This window comes from Lates calcarifer, linkage group LG24 (assembly GCF_001640805.2).
Source record: "Lates calcarifer isolate ASB-BC8 linkage group LG24, TLL_Latcal_v3, whole genome shotgun sequence".
Classification (NCBI taxonomy): Eukaryota; Metazoa; Chordata; class Actinopteri; family Centropomidae; genus Lates; species Lates calcarifer.
Genome location: NC_066856.1, coordinates 342,107 through 363,668, shown reverse-complemented (window position 1 = coordinate 363,668; position 21,562 = coordinate 342,107). Strand labels below are relative to the sequence as shown.

At 43.5% G+C, this 21,562-nt stretch overlaps 1 protein-coding gene across 1 annotated transcript in view; it reads right to left on the bottom strand.

Annotated features, from left to right (window-relative positions):
- The window catches only part of LOC108898232 (matrix metalloproteinase-16-like), a 59,106-nt gene extending 49,822 nt beyond the window's left edge, over positions 1–9,284 (bottom strand). Inside the window, 1 exon segment of the mRNA XM_018698145.2 lies at positions 8,786–9,284. Within this exon segment, the coding sequence (XP_018553661.1) occupies positions 8,786–8,911 (126 nt within the window). The 5' untranslated portion in view covers positions 8,912–9,284.
- Between the last annotated feature and the right edge of the window lie 12,278 nt (positions 9,285–21,562).

Below are 21,562 nucleotides of genomic sequence, written 5' to 3'. Positions count from 1 at the left end.
TTGCAAGCAAAGAAAAGACACTGCTGTTCAGTAAGGCATGCTGCAATGTGGCATGCTGGTGTAATAATAACCACACAGGATGGACACCATACTTCATATAGTGCTGCGTTACACTACTGCAGTCTGACACTGAGTTATTTAATATATTTGTTTTCTTTGTGTGTATTAGGGCAGAGGATTAATACGACTGAGCTACAGTCAGCAGCTGGTTTGCTTAGCTTAGCTTAGCATAAAGGCTGGAAACAGCTAGCCTGTCTCTAACATCTGGTGGTGGAGGTGGTGGTGGTGGTGGTTCATATTTAAAGGACCAGTACATGAGTTTTTATCAGTCTTCTCATCTAACTCTCGGCAAGAAGGTAAATAAGAAAATTTAAAACTGTAAAGAATAAAACCAGCTGCTTTTACATAGATGACATGTCAAACACTGTGACATGAAGTTGTCATGATGAGAATGTTTCATTTGGCCCAAACCCTGACCCTGAACCTGAGCAGGACTCAGCTGATTTCAACCAGTTCCTCGTGTGTAATCTGATCACATCATGTTGTTAGAAACATTCTGAGCACTTTCTGACAGTGGAGAGCTGGATGGAGGTTAAAGTTGTCCAGAAATCACAGCAGTCTTGAAGTGGAGAGATAAGGAGTCCCACCAGCATGGAGGCTGAAATGTCTGACATGCACCGGAGTCTATTTCTGGCTTCTCCACACTTGATTTCACTGCACTTTGAAGTAGATCTCTCATGCTTCTGATTCAAGAAGGGCCAGACCTCAGCTCACCTCCACCGCCCTGCACTCAGAGAACATTTCTCTTTCACCTTTGTCACACTGTGGGAAAAAAACAGCTTGTGGTTTAAACTCCTCACAGCTGCTATAAAAGGTGTATTTATACAACCACCATACAAAAACATACAGTTCCCTTTTTACTCCAGCTACATGTACAATAAGAACAGAACAGTCCCTGACACAGAGAGTAACACCAGGACCAGCCCAGGTAAACTCAGCCTGTCCTACCAATATCTCCCTGAAAATAAAGATAAAAATAAAAGATACAAGTCTAATTAGGCTAAACAGTCAGAATATAGATAGTCAGCTTTACTTTTAGCTTGGTCATAACAATTTGCTTTTAGCCTAACAAGCTCATTATGGCTAAAACACAGCGGCGGTGGATGGAGACTGTGGGCAGAGCTGAAATATCGATTTTCTTCAGATGCTTGTTGAACAGGTGCTCTGATAAATTACTCTCATTAGCTTTTTACTCACAACACTTTTATTGCACTTACAGTAATGAGCAGAGATGTAACTTAGCTCGCTTTCACCTGGTGTCATTTTCCTGCTCTGTGTGTGTGTGTGTGTGTGTGTGTGTGGATGCTGGTCTCTTCTTGTACTGATAAACCAGGCTGTTAATAATTTATAACCACTTCCACTTCAGGACCAGGTTTCAGGGGTCATCCCCAGATGTCACACACTGGTAAACAGAGGACAGAGTACAGGAGAGACTCAGCGACAGCAGTGTTTTGTGTCCCCGGACCACCTCAACCACCCACCTTGGCCTTGCTACCTGACAAGCAGAAGGCGGGCTAATTAGCCGATGGGTGTCATCAAAAGGCCAACCTGCCAGACGGTGGAGTTTGTCTATTATGGATGAGACGCGCCTCAGGAAACCCAGTCGCCATGGCAACACACCCGACAGCAGTGGCTGATCAGCTGCTAGGAGCTCTGTCCGCTCAGGTTACAGTGATATCATCGGCTCGTGCTGCAGATCACATTAACTGTTATGTGGAGAGGTGACGCGGCAGCTTGACTCCAGTCAGGAGATGACCGTCACATCAGAGTGACTTTAAACATGAGGGGAAACAGTAACAGTAAGACACAGGGGAGCAATCGGGAGCAGTGACCCCCAACGGTCTGAAAACCACTGTCAGACTTTTTTTCCGTCATAATCTCTAAGACAAAATACTTTTTTTGGAAACTGTTGCCATCAGTTGTTCAGGTTTGTTGTGAAAAGCCAACAGTGTCCTCACAGATCCATAAGGCAGGGAAACGCTAAATGAGGGTTTATCTGAAAATAGATCACATCCATCACCTGATGCTGTATCCCTCCTAATCTGACAGGACATCACACAGTCAAAGATTTGTTCACTAAAAAACCACCTGTCACCTGTCAGAAATAAACACCCATCATCTGTATTGTAGTAATTAAAGACAAATACAAACAGACTGTCAGCACAGTTTATCCATAATAAACTATTCAATACGTAGAGAACTGTACTGTACTGAACTAATTTCTTTAACTTCACATACACACATCCATCTTCACCCCAAGTCCTACAACACACACACTACTGGATACTGGAAGGAGTCAGACTCTAGTATCTGTTGTGGTAAATCTGAGACTCCTGGTTTGTCATAGAGCGTCAGTGAGTGTTTGAACCTCAGAGTGCTGACAAGGAGCTTCATCACCTCAGATATTCAACAGTAACATTCAGCCTCACTACACAAACAGCTTTTTAGACACACAAACAAATGTTAGATTATTACAGTCAGACAGTTTCTTGGACCTGTCAGGTTTATAATGCACTGCATAAAAACAACCTACAGAGTCACAGCTGATTTACTATAAAGAGATCTTCATCAGAATGCTGATGATGAAGGTCTCTTTATGTGCAATAAATGTAGGGAGACACAATGTAAGATACAACACAGAGCACCTCATAACATAACTGATCCATTGACCTAGATCTAAGCTGCTGAACAAAAGAGACTACACCGTGTTTTATGTTGTTATTATAAAAGAAAAATAATACTAGTTTATGTTCACGTACAGACTGAAATGGCTTTTAATTTCTCTGCTTCAGCCTCATCTCTCCTGAGATCAGTCAAACACACAGCTGATGTATTATTGATTCTGTCAGTGTATATTTAGAAGCAGACGACCACGACATACCCGCAAGATCTGTGTGTCCAAACTGTGAACACTAACTTCAGCTCCAGGATAATGTTTCACTCACCACTTCACAAACATCAGGTGACACAGGCGTGTGACAGGTGAGGAGCTGATGTCTGCAGGCTGTACAACACCACCAGGTTCCCCTGCTGGTTTCTATTCTACTCATCTAATCAGGATCTGATTTACACCCGGGAACACTGAGTGAATACAATTAGCTCCCTGCCAAGGAGAGAACCAGCAGGAGAAGACCTCGCTCTGAGTCCTTTTATACCACAAATAACAGCTCAGCTAATTATTACAAACTTAAGAAGCAGCTGGAGAAGGAATCTCATGTTTGAATCATTCCAAGAACAATATTTACTGCATAATAACAATATTTCTAAGTATTTCTATTTTCAGGGGTTACTGCAGGTCAACAGACAGACAATGAGCACTTCAACATTTTCACTAAACTACGATTTCTCAAAATTAAACAGCAGTGTGTTACATGTTTAAATATTCAACCAAGCAGAGGTCTGACTTTGACATGTGAATATGCAGCTTTCTGACTGTACAACAGAGAGGGGCCACAGGTGGAGGAGGTAAAAGTGGATCTCTCTGTCCAGTGCCAGACTTTGGGACGAAGTAGCTGGGAGGGACTGGAGCTCCAGGTCCAGGTGACTTGTGGGAACGTGATCCCAGCCTCGTGGGAAAAGCTTGCGGCCTCCAACACCACCCTGAATTATTCATCGCTTACACGCTCAACCACTGGTGAGTGTGCCAGGGTCGTCAAGGCAACCACAGCCCTCCTGCCCACATCAGTAACCACAAACCCACACACTTAAATTCGCACTGTAAAATCTGAATGTGCATGAGGCTCAACACCAGAACCATCAGCTGCACCTCATGACCCAAAGGCAGCGTGATCTCTGCAGAGGCTGAACATTGTTGCATGTTTAACCCCAAGCACCTGCACACACACATATACATGGACACACACAAAAGAAACACTTTATGCATATGATGTTCACCGTCTCAGCAGCCCCATCAAGGCAAAAGGTCACAGAAATGTCACCTAAAAATGTCACTGGCTGATCATACATACTGATCACAACAGTGGATAATCTGTGGGGAGTTTCCAAAGCATTCTCATGACCTGACACGGAAAAAGACACAAAGAAAATGTCTGGATGATGACATCTGATATCAGCAGATGTGTTATACACTACCCCTGCAGAAACATCCCAGTCCTCACAGACTAAATCTCCATGAAGCAGACTGGGGTTCAGGTCCATCTTCACCCTGCTGCTGTGTGATTATAGTAGAGATTGTGCTGTGTAAATGTGAACACACACAGACACGCACACACAGACTGGTATCTTCCTGTCAACAGCTTAATTGACAGCCTCTAGTGTGATTCCCCACTGGCATCATCTAATGCTGCAGTTGTCAGTCACATTAAAGATTTAACAGCTCAGTAAACTGTGACCAAAGACACAGCTCAGAGAGAGAAAGACTGTCTGCTGACACACACCGAGAGAGATTTACAACAACAACAAGAGGCTGCTCAGGAAACGCAGGTGTGTGTGCATATGTGTGTGTGTGTGTGGTGTGTGTGTGTGACTGTGTGTGATTATGAATCATTTAGGTCAGTGCAGGTGTTGTTGTATTTCTCTAGGATTGGGTGAACAGACTGACACAGACACCCCAGTGGCTCAGAAATCTGCTCTCTTACCAAAGCCAAATGACGTCAAGAAACCTGTGTGTGTGTGTGTGTGTGTGTGTGTGTGTGTGTGTGTGTGTGTGTCTGTGTGTGTGTGTGTGTGTGTGTGTGTGTGTGTGTACTTGCAATCCATATGATTGCTCAGTGAAAAACGAGGACAGAACACATTTATAAACACGCCTGCATGCACTCAGACACAGGAGGTGAGCTCATACATACAGAGTGTATGTAGGAGGAGAATATGTGTGTTACAAAGAGGAGGCTGATTATCATGAAAATAAAGGGAAAATATCAGAAATAAAAGCCTGAGCACCATAACTGACTGACGGTTATAAAAGAGGCAGACGTTGGGAAAAAGCCTCTGCTGCACAGGAAGTGATGCATTATTAATCTGAGGCTATTTTAGACGATTGTGTGGAGCGGTCAAGTGTTAATCTCAGAGCTGATAACCATGGTGGTGCGGCAAAGAAAAAGGAACATTCAAACTTCATTATGTGAAAATTCAAGGAAAAAGCACAGCAAAGCAGCGTGTAGACTGTTTGACTGCCAAAGCACTTCTGGGAAACGCAGCACAGAAACAGAAACAGCATGCCAGTGAGCACTTATCACCAAAAATAGCAAATAAGATCTTTAAGATTGTTTTAACACAGTTTTCAGTTGTGGGCAGTTTAAATGAAAGTCCTGAGTGTAGGACTGTGGTTGGCAGTGACAGAGCGGGGGAAAGATGGAACACACACTAACAGACACTAACAACAAGAAGTGAGAACAAAAATCCATGGAAGTGAGAGAAGCCACAATTGTTTACATACATAGACACACACACACACATTCATATTCACAGCAGATGTTTTCCATTACCCAGATGCCACTCAGAGGCTGAGTGAGCCGAATGGTAACCTGAGCTGTGACAGGAATGAAGCTCTGCCATTCTCCACATAGTGACAACAGCACTGAGTGCTTTGCACTGGCACAGCACACACACACTACACATACTACACACACTACACACAAAAAATTCTTTATATTAATGACAATATGTTTTTTTATATACTAATGCTGTAAATACCTTCAAGCAATGTTTATATTGGCCTGTCTTAAGTTTTCACACATATCAAACAGAAAAGCTTTTAAAAAATTAATTGTTATTTGTTTGGAGTCATTAAAGGAATGGTTATCATTTAGCTTAACAAAATTCAATTTTATTTATATGGCGCCAAATCACAACAGAAGTTATCTCGAGTTACTTTTCATATAGAGCAGGTCTAGACTGTGCTCTTTATATCATTATATTTACAGAGAGAAACCCAACAGTTCCCACCACGAACATTTGCACAATGAATATTTGTTTAATCTGCACACAGACTAAAATCTAAGAGTTGCATTTTGTGGTTTCAGGTTGCTGTTACAAAGTTCAGCAGATAACTCCCCCTAAACATGCATTTGTCTGTGCACAGATTAAACAAACAAGTTTTGAGCTTTGGACAGAGCCAGGCTCACTGCCTTCAGTCTTTATGCAAAGCAACACTAAGCTCAGCTATCTGCTTCAGCGTAGAACTGTGTGTGAGACCAGATGAGAGTGTCAGTCTTTATCTCAGACCCTGAGAGATACATTCCATCTGAGGTCAGGTTGTCTTCATATTCAATTAGTCTGACTTTAATACCAACACATCTGTAACAGCTGGAACATGCTGACCACAGCATTTTCATCCACAACAACAGAAGCACTTTATCAACCATTTCCATTAACTGTTTCATTTTAATGTATTAACCAGTAAGTCAGTATCTCTCTAAAAGTCATAAACTCTGGACAAGAACCAGAGATTAATCACGTGCTTCAGCCAATCAAAAGAAAATTAATCAGCAGCTGTTTTGCTTATTGATTAATCTGTCACTGTAGTAGCCACTGAATCTCACAGACTTTTTAGACAGCTCAGTTAAAACTATTTAATAATAATAATGTGAATATTAACCACTGACAGCGGAGTTGAGTTAAACCAGTGTCTCTGGATCCATTCATCCATCTAAGACAGGAAGTGCTCAGAGAAACTCTCTTTGGTGTGGAGCAGATTATTTCAGCGCTTTGTCTCTGCTGCGCATGATTCAAACACTTAATGTGAGTCAGAGCGAAGCGTTGCACCTGATGCCTCCTCTCTAGCTGAGACTGAGGCTGGGCCGAGCTCAGGAGACTCCGCTGCTCTAACACTACTGCTGCTGCTGCTGCTACCACTGCTGCTCCAACTGCTAAAACTGCTGCTACAACTACTGCTGCTGCTACAACTACTGCTACCACTGCTGCTGCTACTGCTGCTACAACTTCTAAAACTGCTGCTGCTACAACTTGACCCATGAATCAAATATCTCAAACCCCAGCAGAAAGAGGCGGTAAAAGACAGAACCTGCTGTGAGACAGACAGATGTTTCTGTTTCACTGTGAATCAGTCAAATGGACTCAGAGTAAAACCATGAGGTGCAGCAGAGCGGTAAGAGTCTGGGACTTTAAACAAGTCTTTAACTGAACACAGAGTTCAGAAATCAGAGGATAGATGGTCACACCTCAGCTTATAGTCTGACAGAGACAGAGACCTTAACAATCCATCATTTCTCTTTTAATTACTCTGAGTCCTACAAAAACTAATGATAAAAATAACAGGTACTGGTTTAGGCTGAAACCACACAATCTAGAGGAAATACTCAGTCATAACAAGCCCAGGTGAAACCAGTTCAGTTTCCACAGGTCTGTCAGTGCAGCAGCTGTTTACAACGTGGCAAAGAGACATCAGTCACCCTCCTACTGGCTGCGTGAAGCTTTGCTGGACTGGACTGTGGACCAGGACCCTGTTTACACTGACTCTGCTTCAGCTGCCTCTGATCAAATGGTTTAACACACTGAGCCTCTCCAGCACAGATGAACAGTTTAATCAGTTTAATCCTCACAACAACCACTACCAAACATGTCACCTTACAGATATGAAGCTAAGGTCTCTGTGTTTAGTTCAGGGTTTAAACTTTCTCTCAGAAGGAACGTCTCCACTCATCACACTGCTCCTCTCATTCAGGCACAAATCAACTGACCTGCGTGAAAAATGGATTTTTAAAGCAAAGGTTTCATGTTTTACCCACAAACCTCAGCACACAGTTCTCATTTCAAAGCCTAAATACTACTAACTACTGCTGTGTCTTACTAGAGAGCCTGGGTTTGTTGCTTCTGATTGGCTCAGAGAAACTCAGCTTCACTTATCCTCAGGACAAACAGTCAGACAACATGTTCCAGTATAAACTGAGATATACCTGGAGACAACAGAGAACAGATGTCTTTCTGTCTCTGTGTCATGTGAGCTCGGCCGTTTTCTCTGCTGAAACTGTAGCATCTGGACTGAATCTGTTGCCTCTGTGCTGTCCAAAGGGAACAGAGCAGCAGCCAGGCTGACAGATCATCTGGATACGTACATGTGGGACATGAATGACATGCCAGGATGTTCCTGTGTGTGTGTGTGTGTGTGTGTGTGTGTGTGTGTGTGCGCGTGTGTGTGCAGTGAGGGGTTCATGCCTTCAGCTCTGGAAGTAAAGAGGTTGTCCAGTCCAGTTATAAAACCAACTGTTAGTTCTGAGTCTGGAATCAAAGACAGAACCAAGTTTACTAAAATAACATTTGTAGCCTCAGGGCTGTTAGCAGATCTCAGATCAGCAGATCAGGGTGTAGCTGCCCACAGTGCAGAGCCCTCGGACCATGTGCTGCTTTGTTATAAGACTCATGTCCATGCCCTGGACCTGGATCTGTTCTGAATAATCTGAATAATCTGCCTTCTATGGATTACATGTCATGAGTGTGTGTGATGGTAAAATTAAAGACCATCTGAATATTTTAAGGTGAAGTTGCTGCCTTTATTTTGAAATGCTGGCCCCTCGCACGCGCTCAGGTAGACGGATCAGATGATTATTATCAGTGATTAATGTTCCAGCAGAGAGGACTGATGAGCGGAGGGACTGAGCTGCAGCCCAGCTGGACCTCTGACAAAGACCCTGTTGTTGCTGCCCAGACAGCACACATGATCATTCCCAGACCAGACCCGGTAAAACCCAGACCAACAGGCCGGGAGCGCGTCTCTCGCTCCTTCAGTGAATCCGGTCCCGGTTCTTACCTCCACACTGAACGGCTGCTCCTCTCCGTTCACGGCACATAAAATCCACAGCACCAACTGCAAACACAGTGTCCCCACACAGCAGCCGTGAACGCATCTCCTGTTGCGGAGCGCCGGTAAAGCCATAGTGGATCCGCTGCTCTCTCAGTCTCTGCTCGGTTATTTACAGTCACTGCACACAAACGGGCGACGGGAATAAATCCTAGACGTTTAGCAGCAACATCGCTGATGTTTCGGTGTCTCTCTGGAGGCGAGAGGAGCGGGAAACGGGAGACGGAGCGGACTCGGCTGCTTTGGCCGCGGTTTCAGGAGGAGGTTATCCCCGGGGAAATGTGAGCTGTTAACGCCTGTCAGCAGCCTACCGGTCCCGCAGTCCCCGGGTCAGTCCTCCGGTACAGCGGCCGTTGTTCCAAGTGGACACGTCCAGCCCGTATTCTGCACCGCGCGGCATAGCTGCCCGTTTTCTATCGTGTTTCCCACCGAGTGCGCATGTGCACCACGAGCGCCCCCATCCCACTGGTCTGTCCTCTCAAACCAGTCTGTCATCATCTAAAACCAGTTAGTCCTCCAGAACCAGTTTAGCCAGTCAAACCAGAACCTGTCTGTCCTGTAGATGCAGTTTGTCCTGCCGTACCAGTCCTCGTCTTGACAGGTTGTGTTCATATAAATAAATCTAAATAAAGTTTTCACATGACAGCAGCTCTGTATGAGTTCAGTCTCTGTTCCAGAATAGTGTGTGTGTGTGTGTGTGTGTGTGTGCGCGCGCGCGTGCGTGTGTGTTATTTACTTATTTATTGTATGACTCCTCCGGCTCCAGCAGAGGGCGATGATGGGATCGGAGAACAATGAGTAATCCTGACTCTGGTTTCCAGCAGGTGATGACGGTGTCATTGTGGTTACTGGAGACACAGTGATGCGTTCAAGGTCCCAGTGGCTTTACTGGAAAACACTTCATCAATCTGGTTTACATTCATAGAGCTGCTGCTGCTAATTCATATTTTCCCAATAAAAACACCAGAACAACACAATGACCAGAGAAAAGTGTATCTGAAGAAAAAACATCATGAAAAAAAAATCATGTGTTCATTATTCAGTCAGGTAACTTCCTGTGTGTATGTATTAACAGTTTTCTGTATGTTTGCGATGTTTCTGAGGAGAAAGTGTTTGAAGTGAAATGTAGAAGACAGTTATAACTGTTTCCAGTGTCGGTTAGTGATAGAACTCATGAGCAAATCGTTTCCTCTGATTCTTTTATGATTTCAATACAAACCGAATTTACACTGACACATCCTCCTCCTCTACAGTCTGACAGAAGCTCTCACTTCTCACCAGACTGTCAGACATGTCAGTGAAGCATCCATCCATCCATTGTGAGGGGGGGGTCCCAGCTGGCACTGGCTATCACAGGTCGTCAGTGAAGCATTTCAACCTTAAACAGTCACAAACTGTACAACAAAGTTAAGCTTTAATCAGAGTAGGTGGTGACTGAGTAAGTCCAGTTTTACCCTCAGGGCACTCTCTGCTGACACTGGTTTAGTCCTACAGACCAGACTGGACTGGTACTGACACCAGCTCCCATTCAGACTCACCACCCTCTGCACCTCCCTACATGTTGAAGACTGAGGAGCTTGTGGTCTGAAACACTCAACACTGAAAAACTCTGAGTTTCTGAAATACTGGATCCACTGTGGACTTACAGACCTGGTGTCAGTATAGGACAGAGTCCTGTATGTTCAATGATATGTGACAGTTCATCACAGGTCATCAGTATAAAGCCTGTGTTTGTGCTCTGACCCACACATCAGTTCACTCTGTGTGGAACAAGGCAGCTGCTGATTTAGCTCCATCACAGCTAAGCCCTGATCACAGGTGTACAGATTTGTGGAGGACACAGGTACGGCTGGTTTACCTCATGATAAGTGATTAGGACACAGACACTGAATCACCTGAGGAGCTGTCTGGTTTGTAGACAGGTGTTGTATTAAAACCCACAGCTCTGAGTGGATCTCTGGGAGTTAAACCTGATCTCAGCCTAAAGGTCGACTTACTCCCTCAACATTTCACTCATCACTGCTGCAATGTGTGCAGCATGTTTGATTGTACTCAGCTGAAGACTGAGGCCGGCAGCTGAGTTGCCCCCCGTCTCTGACTGAATTCATTTCTCTGCTCTTTGCTGTGATAAAAGTTTACAATTATTTAGAAGTTTGTTGGCTGCTTGAATCATTTTCTCACCCTGGCTTCCTCTCTCCTTTTCCAACCCTCTCTTCCTCTCCTCTTCTTAATGATTTCCTCTCTCGCTCAGTAATCCTGAATACCCTTTCTGAAAGGTTCTGGCCCTTTCCAACTGGTCCACCCACCAGCGCAGTGCTCTGCCAGGATCCTCAAAGCCTCCCTTTCCAAACACGACTCTGTCTCATAACTGCTGCATCTGCTCCCAGTCAGACCTCCTGGATCTGCTGGCAGTGTGAATCCAAAGCCTCCCGTCTGTCTGCCTTTCTCTGCAAGCTCAGGAATAAAGAGAAGCTGTGACGAGGAGAGGCTCCCTAAATTCAAACAGAGACTTCCTCTGCACTTTCAGGAATGTGAAAACCTATAGTGGGTTTCCTCCTCTGCTCCTCAGGTCGCATGTTAAAGTCTGGCTAAGGTTGGGAGGGATCATCACATTCAGATGAAGCTCCGGGCTAAGGTTGGATGCCCAGCAAGGAGCTGCCCCTCTCAACGAGCTCTCAGATTGATTGCTGTGTAATTGTCTGGCTGAAAAGAAAATCCTCTGCAGTCAGAAACAACTGCTCCGCTCCAACAGTTGGACCACTTCTCTTGGGTCTAAACCCAGAATCATTGTTGGGTGTTTTTCACCCTGACACAGTTTCTTTCTTTCACATGGAAACAATTCAAAACCATCAACAGTTTGCTGTTGTTAGCATCACTTATTTCAGGTGCTTTATGTATTTCACAACACTCTACATAAAGATTATTTCATAAAAGGGTTTCTTGGTTGTTGTGTTATGTAGTAATATAAATGAAAACCTAATGAGGCCTTTTATAATTTCACACGTGTCTCTTTAACTCTCTGCTTTTTGTATTTCCACCCTGCCAAAGCACATTCAATCATTCAGTTCAATAAAAGTTCTGGCTCCTTCTCCCCCAGCTTGTTTTGTTTCCTTTCACACTTTCACACTGAAAAGTCTGCCAGTGGTTGAAAAAAGTCCCTCTGCACTTTCCCTGCATGTGAAGTCACTTCACCAAACGTTGCACGTGCTCTGAGGTAAAACCCTCTAATTCTGCCATTCTGAATCACAACTTGGCTCGGCTCTCAGGATTGAGTGACTCAGGAAGTCAGCACATCTGGCTCCCTGGCTCCTTCTAGGAAGTTTTAATATGAAGCAGAGAGCTGATCTCTGTTAACCTGGCCTCGTGGCCAGAGTCAGAGCTGGGCACTGGCTTGTTTCAACTCTGGACACGGGGGGGTGACACTGTACTGCAAACTGTACTGTTCCCTCATCTTCAGCTTCAGTGGTTCAGGTTTAGGTTTGGTGTGGTTACAGTCAGACATTCAAACGGTTGGTTGGAGAGGAGTTTGGTTATTTTTTCACCAAAGAGGCAGCAGCAGCAGCAGGAGCCTCTTAAACCTCTCCAAACAAACTTCACTTTTAAACAAATCAGTTCAAATACTTTTCTCTGAGTTTGACCACAAGGAAAAACCCAAAGAGCAGACAATTCACTGTCTCATGTTTCAGTAAAGAATCATGTTAATCAGCTTTTTAAACATCTCTATTCACCTCTACCTGTACCCCCTGAATCATAGTCTTTACTGTAAAATGATTTATCCATGTACTGTACACTTCTATACTTCTGCTACCAGTGATCAGACAAACATATATTGATCCATCAACACACAGTTTCACTCTGACTTTACTCTTGAGGAAACAGTTGTGCAGCATCTTCCCACAGATCTGATAAGACCGGGAACTGAGTTCAGAGTCAGAGCAGTGGAAAGTAATTCACACACACACACACGCACACGCACACACTCAGAGACAGCTCTGGGGAGATTTCCCTTTGTGATTGGTTGTGGTTGCACTGAAATATTTCCACCCTTCCTGTACAGGGTAAACATTTGTACGGTGCAGCCACCCACCAGCCAAAAACCTGAAACTGATCCTCACCACTAAATCGGAAGTAGGTCGATTGGCGCTGTTGGCAAATCTCTGCCTCTCTCTGCCCCCTCTCCTCCCCTTCCCTCCCTCTCTTGCTCAGTGTGGCCAACAGTTTCTTTTTCAAACTTGGGCTGTGGGAATGAGGCAGACTGATGCCATAACAAAGCAGATCATAACTACAGTGGGAGAACAGCAGAACTAAAGAAGGAAATGGCTTTGTTCCTGCAGAAAAAAAATATATGTGGACACTCAGTAGTTGAGATGGGGGACATGTCACATCCAGCAGCCCTAGCTTAGCTTAGCATAAAGACTGGAAACATTTACTGCACACCACCAGGAAACAGTAACACAGTGTGTTGTTTGTGTGCTTTTTTTTTAAACATACTAAACAAACAGTGACCATGTATCCATATTCAAACAGGTTTCCAGTTGGTGGTGACCTCCATTCAATGCGTTCATATCAGTGAGTTTGTGAAGCATGCCTTGAAGCAGTATAATTATTTTCACTACATGGCAGCAGGAGGTGTTGTTAGTTCAACTTTAAAGGCTTTGTTTAAGAGGATTGTTGTTGGACTATAATTTCTTCTTCTTCTAATTTCTTAAAGATGTCACTAAGGAAAACCACACTTTTTATCAGGGTATTTTCTGCAATAGGCATTTTCAGTATAAAAAATGGCTGATAATTGATTGTTAATTTTCCCAATGATCAAGCAAGGAAATTTCTTCAAATGCTCATCAATAGTTTGCTCTTTGCAGATGATGTGGTTCTATTCATTAGATCCAGACCGCCAGCATTCTCTGGGACAGTTTGTCAAGTGTGAAGCTGCTGGATGAGTCAGAGACCATGGTCCTCTGCCGGTGGACTCCTCCCTCCTTGCAGTGCTGACACAGGTGAGTTCAAGTTAACATATGGATCGGTGCAGAGTCAGCAGTAATCATACTGGACCACTGAGTCCAACAGGTGATCTACACTCCAATCCTCACATCTGTTTCCTCTGTAGAGAGTTTGGAATCAGGCTTTTGAGGATCTAGCCGGGGTGGTGAGAACATCTGATGGAAAATATATCTATATCTTTCTATAAGAGTGTTTGCAGCTGCTGCTCCCTGCCTCCACCTTGACACATGGCTGAATTAAAGTTGAGCGGTGAATGCCACAGCAGGCAGATGAGCAGTGCACTTTACCACCCTGCTCTGAGAAATTATGATTGATTATAGCTCCCTGAAGCATTTCAAGCTCCACTCTGCTCCCAGCTCTAAATTGGATCTGGGCTCTGGGCAAAGCAGAACCTCACACACAGCGTTTTAAAGCAGCCTGCAGGGTTAGTCTGGACCAGTTAGCACAAAAATTAATGCCACATTACACTGGATGAGTTTTATTCTTCCTCTTCAGCAGTGACTCAGTGTGAATGAAAAGGGAACACAGTCTGTGTACATAATGGCAAAAAAGTGAGAAAACAGAAAACAGATGATGAGCATTTTCATGTTTTTTGTTTTGGAATAAAAAACTCGAAACAAAAAAGTTTTGGAACATGAAATCGAAAAACAAAGAATGACTAGTAGTTTTAAGTTAACACAGGGAAAATGAGAAATCAGTTACAGTCATTTTTATTTTTATTTTTATTTTATTATTATTATTCTTGCTGCTGTAATGAGTGAATTTCCCACAAGTGGTATAAATAAAGTCTATCTTATCTTATCTTATTAGCCTCAGCTGGGCAGCACAGAAAAGAACTGTGCTAGCCTGTGGGGATCCTGTGCTATTGTCCATTGGGTGACTTCTGGGGCAAAATAAAAATAATTTAGACGTTTTTAAGCCCATAATGTAACATACAACAAAAATAAAAATGTTAGTTTGTTTTCTGATTTCATTGTTCCAAAATGAAAATCGAAAAACATCTTGTTTTTTGTTTCCGGTTTTTTATTCCAAAACAAAAAGGCGCATCATCTGTTTTCTGTCTTCCCACTCCAAACCAAAAATTGATTGGCCATTATGTACACAGACCGAACACCTCCACCCTCCTGACTCCAGACCAGGTTCCACGTCCAGGTTCAGAGAGGCAAAATAAAATGTCAACCCTCAATGACTAATGTTACAATCCGCCAGAATGAAACTGAATTAAATTAAAAATGACATGAAACTGCTTTTAAGAACTTGCTACTATGTATAATTTTCTTGAACCTGCATTAAAAGTCAAATATCCCTTGTCTACATATCTAAAATATAAATGTAGGCGCTGTAGTGGGCAGAATGAGCCTAGGGCTCAGAATAATCATGTCATGTGGAAACCATTATCTTACAGATGCTTCTCAGATGAAAAATAACATCTGAACAAAGGTGTTGTGACATTAGAGGCCTTTAAAATGTTAATTGTAAGCAGAAAGCTCGAGGCTTTCAGAGGCAGCACTGCTGTAAGAGAAACACCTGATGAGGAGGCAGACACAATGAAGAGAAATGTGCCTCACTAATCAGCTGGGTGAACTAGTGACGAGTACAGAGGAGCTAGTGTTACAATCCTGACTGAGAGGGGGGAGGTGGGCTCACTGTGCCTGTTTACACCAACTAATATAGTATGTCTTTTAAAAAAAAGAACTAACCTGCAGTTCAGGCATTAAACTCACTCTGTTTTTCCTGAGAGTTAGCAAACATTAAAGCATGTTAACACATTAAACCTGCTAAATGTCATGTTAGTGACTGTGAACATGTTAGCATGCTAACATTAGCATTCATCTCCAGGCAGCTCTGTGCACCCCACAGCCAGAGACTCCCAGTCCTCTTTAAACTTTATTTCATCATGAATATTTCATGTTATAGAAAAACACTGAAACCAAACTGTGGTACTGGTTCTGTCTCTGTCCACCATGTTGTTTCTGTCAGAGCAGAGAGCTGCACAGTTCTGATACCATGTGGTCCATGTGGACATGATACAGCAACACTGAATACTATGTACTGGCAAACATATGGAGACAGACACATGCACAGATGAACAAAGTGTGTGTGTGTGTATGTGTGTTGTCAGAGAGACCTGGCAGTGTCACCTCAAAGACAATGTGTCATTTCCTGGCAGCACACACACATGTGACAGCATCACAGGAAGTTCACCTGCTGCTCCTGACCCTGACTCATGAACGGAGCTGCCAACTGGGCTGAGGACGATGTGCAACATGTCTCTGTGTTCATAGGTCACATTCTCTGGTCTTTTAAGATCCAAGTCTCATTCAATCTGTGTGATTGATACAATATATGAGGTTTATGTATATGTGAGCATGTTTCTGTTACTGGGTTGTTGATAGATATCAGTGGATGGGTAAAGGAGGTGAGCTGTGTGTTTACACAGTAAATTTCTGTGTACATTTTTCATCACATAGCTGCAGACAGCTTTGTTTACGCTGTTGACCACAGGTGGGACAGCAGACTTTTATTCTGTGTTATATGTGCAGTGGAGGTCTGTCTCTAATGGGCAGCTCATGACGTGAGGCAGATCACATCAAAATGCCACAGCAAATAAACTGCGCGGCTGCTGGGAGCGCTGGTGTTTGTACTCAGCAGCACAGGTTCAATAATGATTTACAGGAGGTGGACACACTGTAGGTAATCACTGTTAACGTTGGTGTGTGACAGAGTACCAATATAATGTGTGTGTGTGTGTGTGTGTGTGTGTGTGTGTGTGTGTGTGTGTGTGTCTGTGATGGATGTAGGAGGCCTGCTGAATTCATCATCATCATTAATCCCCATTCCAAAAGCAAACAGTGATATTTGACAGTAATAATGCTCAATTGCTCCCAGTCTGTTGTAAGGAATCCAGTGTGGCCTGGTGCCGAGACAAACAGCTGCTGGCATCACTGTGCTACCATGCTGTCACTGCTGCACACTGAAATCAGCATTATTCTCCATCAGAACCCACACCTGTGGCTGATCTGATTATCTGATCAATGGCTAATAATCAGCTTGGGGGGGGTGGGGGATGGAGAACAGGCCTGGTACTGGATGTAGCTGAGGTAGAAGGCTCTGGAGAAACTGAGACAACTCATCCAACACCTGCCCTGTTCACCTGATGTGGACTCTCAGACTGCTACCTCTTCTCTCTTCACCTGGTCGCCATTTTGACAGTGATGATGTCATTGCGGCTGTGACCATTTTCTCAGACAGAGCTAACTTTTCATTTTAAATCACCTGCAGCAGAAAAAAACGCAGAGGTTATTAAGTTCAAACTTTGTGCAGAAAAAGTGAGAGAGTTGAACTGAACGTTCAGGTAAAGAGATGTTTAACTCATCTGCTTCTACCTCAGGACACACCACTGATCAACCAGGCCTTGTCTTCTCTGCTGTTGTGATAATTCACATGATGAGAATCTTTTTTTACCATTAAAAAGTACCCTATGTTTAAACATCAGTAGAGTAAGATAGTTTGTAGAGAGCAGATATATTTCACTGTATGGATCTCTGTGATCCTGCTCCTTTTGTTACTGGGTATCAGGAGGAGCAGGAGCTGCTGATGTCTCTACAGGTGTTGAAACAACATGAACAAAAGGTAACGGTATCAAGCTAAGCTAACTATCTTTCTGAGTGTAACACAGTGGATCTGATCTAATCAGATGTTTTGGCTGCTCAGAGCAGGAAAAACTCAGGTAACTGTGACCTGATATGGACCTGGTGGATCCTGGTGGAACTGACCCAGCATTAATAAAACCTGTTTCACCTTTTCCTGCTACAGGACAAGTCAACATTTCTGCAGCTCTGTGGTAACACTGTGAGGACTGAATCAAGAGGAGAAAAAGAGGGTTAGAGACATTGTTTCCACAAATATGTCCAACAAAGGTCTCATGCTGAGACAGCTGCAGGAGCTTTAGTTTAGAAGAGAATTCACCTTTAAATTATTTTTTGTGCGCAGTGTTACATTTGAATGTTTGCCCACCCCCACCCCCTTCCATCCCTCCATCTCTGACAGCCTCTTTGATTGAGATCATGCTGTCATCTGTTTTCAGTGTTACTCACCCTCAGAAATGGGACGTGTCCCTCCCACTGCAATCTGTCTCTGTTACTGAGCTCACACTGGGGAGGGACTCTGGTCACTGTCTCTCCCTCCCTCCCTCCACCACCTCGTCACTCGGTGCCCAGAAGGAGCTGTTGCAGGCGAAGGAAGCTTTAGCTGAGCGTTCAACTTTTTTTGCAGAGAAATTTGCTGTAGGGCAAAGAGAGAGAAAAAATTTCATTGAAGACCGTTGGCTGTGATCTGTGTCCAGTGGAGGAGGCAGAACAGGAACAGAATTTAACCACACAAGTTTGATGCTGATATTAAAAGTTACACCTGACCTCTGAAGCTTATTACCTGCCTTTGCTGATGGGAGTATGTTAATCACAGGTGTGTGCACTGATGTAAACTGCTCTGAGCCTCATCATCATTATCATGGTCTCTGGTTAATGACATCCTCAGATGAGATGAGAAATTTTACTTCTACCTGCATGTTTTCTTATCAGGCTCTCTAATTTCACAGAAATATACTGATAAGAAACTGAAAATTCACATGTACCTTCCTGAAAGGACTCAGTTATTTGGTGCTAATTATAAATGAAATGGGGACAACATTCAACTACACTAAATTATTTTTATAATTGTCACAGCCCCCACTGTGACCTTAAGTTCTCCAAGTGTTTTCTGTCCTGTGTTTGTTTCCCTGGTCTTTCCCTTGTATCTCTTCCCTGTGTGTGTCATTTGTGTTTTCCCTGACAGAGGCAGGATGCAGCGCGGGGTTTCCCAGCACACCTGCTCCCAATCACCCAACTACTTTTAGTATACGTACCTTGGCTCAACCACCACTTGCCACCAGATAGTTTCCCTCCTCACTGTGGTAACACTATGGCCAAATTCACTAGTGAAAACCTTTGAAGAGCTTTTGCCTTTTTGATTTTTGAGTCTAACCACAGTGATACAGTGTGATCAGAGCAGCAGCTCAGTGTGTTAATTGTGTTATTGTAAAAGCCTGCGGTTTGCTCCCTACAGGAGAAAAACTGTCTGAGCAGCAGTAGTAGCCTCAGGTGGACCTGGATGATCCTGTGGAGGAGGACACTCTCTGCAGAGGTGAAATGTGTTGTCCAGAATGAAAACAGTACAAGCCGGTGAAGGAATCCCATCAGTCAGGAAGCAGGAGCTCAGATAGGATTACAGGTCATTTTCAAAACATGTCCTCCCTTGCTCTGCGTTCAGGCATCAGCTGCTCCTTTCAGGCTCTCAGGGAAAACTGGTGTCTTACAACATGCAGCCTTAAAGTGAGGCCAAACGTTTGGTCTCACAGGAGCACAGCTCTGTCAGCTCCTGGGTGGAAGAAAAGTTCCTTCAATGTTTTTTCTGTAATGTGGATTCCTTCAGGTAAAGTACTGAAACTGGAAGAGGTAACAACGACTCATCAGATGTACAGTTAATAAAGTATAAAATATATGCTTTTAGAAATGTTTATGTGGGCACAGGTTTGATACATGAAGAGTAATCTACCTTTTCAAAATAAAAGCTCTTTAATTTCCGACAGGAGACAAAAGCAAAGCAGACTCACATATGCTAACACTAATTCCTTTCTGCAAATGTTGAGCACTTTTTTTCTTTAATTTGTGAAATAAAAAATAAAGGAAGAATTAAGGTGTAATTGTGGCACCCAACTAAGTCAATATGTGAGTTAAAAAGGCTGAGGAGGAGATTTAATGTCAGACTTGGACAGCAGCTCTCACCCTGCTATGTCAGAGTATAAACACCAGCTCCTTCAAACGTTCTTTGTACCGAGCAGGAAATCTGGGAGCTCCATTCACTTAGAGCCCTCTAGCAAAGCATCTGGTTTAGACAGGTCTCCATTAAACTTTTATAAAAAGTCTTGGCTTGAATTCTGCTCTGTTTTAATTTAATCAGCAGGAAAAGATGCTTGTCTGTCTACAGCAGACTGATGTGACTGGAGATGTTCATGTGTAACCAGGATCAGAAATACTGAGCCAGGTTTATTTATAGGCAACAACAGCCATAAGTTAAGAAGAGAAAATATTTGTAATATCTAAAACTCTCAGCGCTGGAGCCTGAGCCAGTGAAACAGTCTGTAGCTTCACCATCTGAGGAACCACAGTTCATTCCTGAACTTAACCACCAGGACCTGCCTGAGAGGGTGCTTGGGCCAGGTCGGCAAGGGTGAAACTTGATTATGATTGGCTTGTGAACCCAGTCTCAGAACACACACGCAGCACTCTCATGTGCACCCTGAATGACACACAAACTCACACACAGACCTGAAACGTAAGAAGACGACGAAAAGAAGCCAGGCTGAGGGAGAGATAGTAACACAGTCTGTTTTTAAAGAGATTGTTGGAACATTTATTTAATCTGTTTCTGAGAGTTAGATCAAAGAAGACAGAAAATATGGAGCTGCAGGGAGTTAGCATGAAGACAGGAAATAATGAGCCTGGCTCTGTTGACAGATCACTGAAAGGTTTCACTGTGTCATAATCTGTCCACATGTAACAAAATCCATTAATGTTTGTGTAATATGGGGCCAAACTCTGTTCGGTGCTGATGAAGGATACAGTGATACTATGCATCAGTGATGGCGACTCCTGACAGTGCAAATTAAGAGATCTCACCTCCTGTCATTTTGGCAATGTTGTCTTAAAAAAATCAAACTTTGTAAAGTGTGTTTCCAGGAGGACAATTCAGTTTCATATGGAGGTCAGAACTTCCAGCAGCATTTTGACCATTAGATCTAATGAAGCAGCAAACTGCTGCCAGCATCCAGTGGCAAATATTGTATTTGTCTGAGCTGAAAGTCATCCAAAGTTTCTTTTCTGACAAATATGAGAAGGGTTATAAAACAACAGGTTGCTCTTCAATTATTTTTTTTTATCTCCCCTTCAGGTGAACAGTCTGAGGTCCACCTAGAACCTTCAGAAACCCCATCCTGCTGCCATCACTGAGCCTCATTGAACTGGGGAAACTTTTACAATGACAGTGCACCTATGAGAGCAATAATAATAAAGCTAATCTTAATATGCAGACAGGAGTTATGAAAGCGCCATTATGAGGAGACATGATTCCCTTGTTGTTTGTGAGGCTTGGCTGCAGGCAGCAGGAAAGAAAAACACCTAATCATCATCAATAAAAAGCTAATACACTGCTGCTTGTGTAACAATGCCAGTTATGAGAGGACACCAGGATTTTATAGAGTCAGAGTATACAATGGTATAAAAATCATGCTGCTGTGATTGCCTTAGAGGGAGTTTTTATGTCCAAACCCTGGGAAACCTTGAAAAATTGGAGACATTGGGGGGGTTATGGGTGTTATCAGACCCAGACACTCTGCTGGAGATTGTCAGAATGAGTCCTATCTTCCTGCACTGCCACTGGCCCCGCAGCGCTGTGTGTTTTCACCGGGGTCATGCTGCACTTATAGGAGAAAGTAATTGAGCAAAATTTGATTCAACAAGCATGGCACTCTCACCGAGTAGGAAATACTACTCTGTGTCTCAGACAGACATCAGCTGAGATACTTTACAATTCAGATCAATATGTGCACCAAGCTGTGCCTCGGCTCAAAGTACCAGCTTCAGAGTTTGGTTTTGTTCAGAGCAAACTCAGACTGCAGCATTTAGTCCT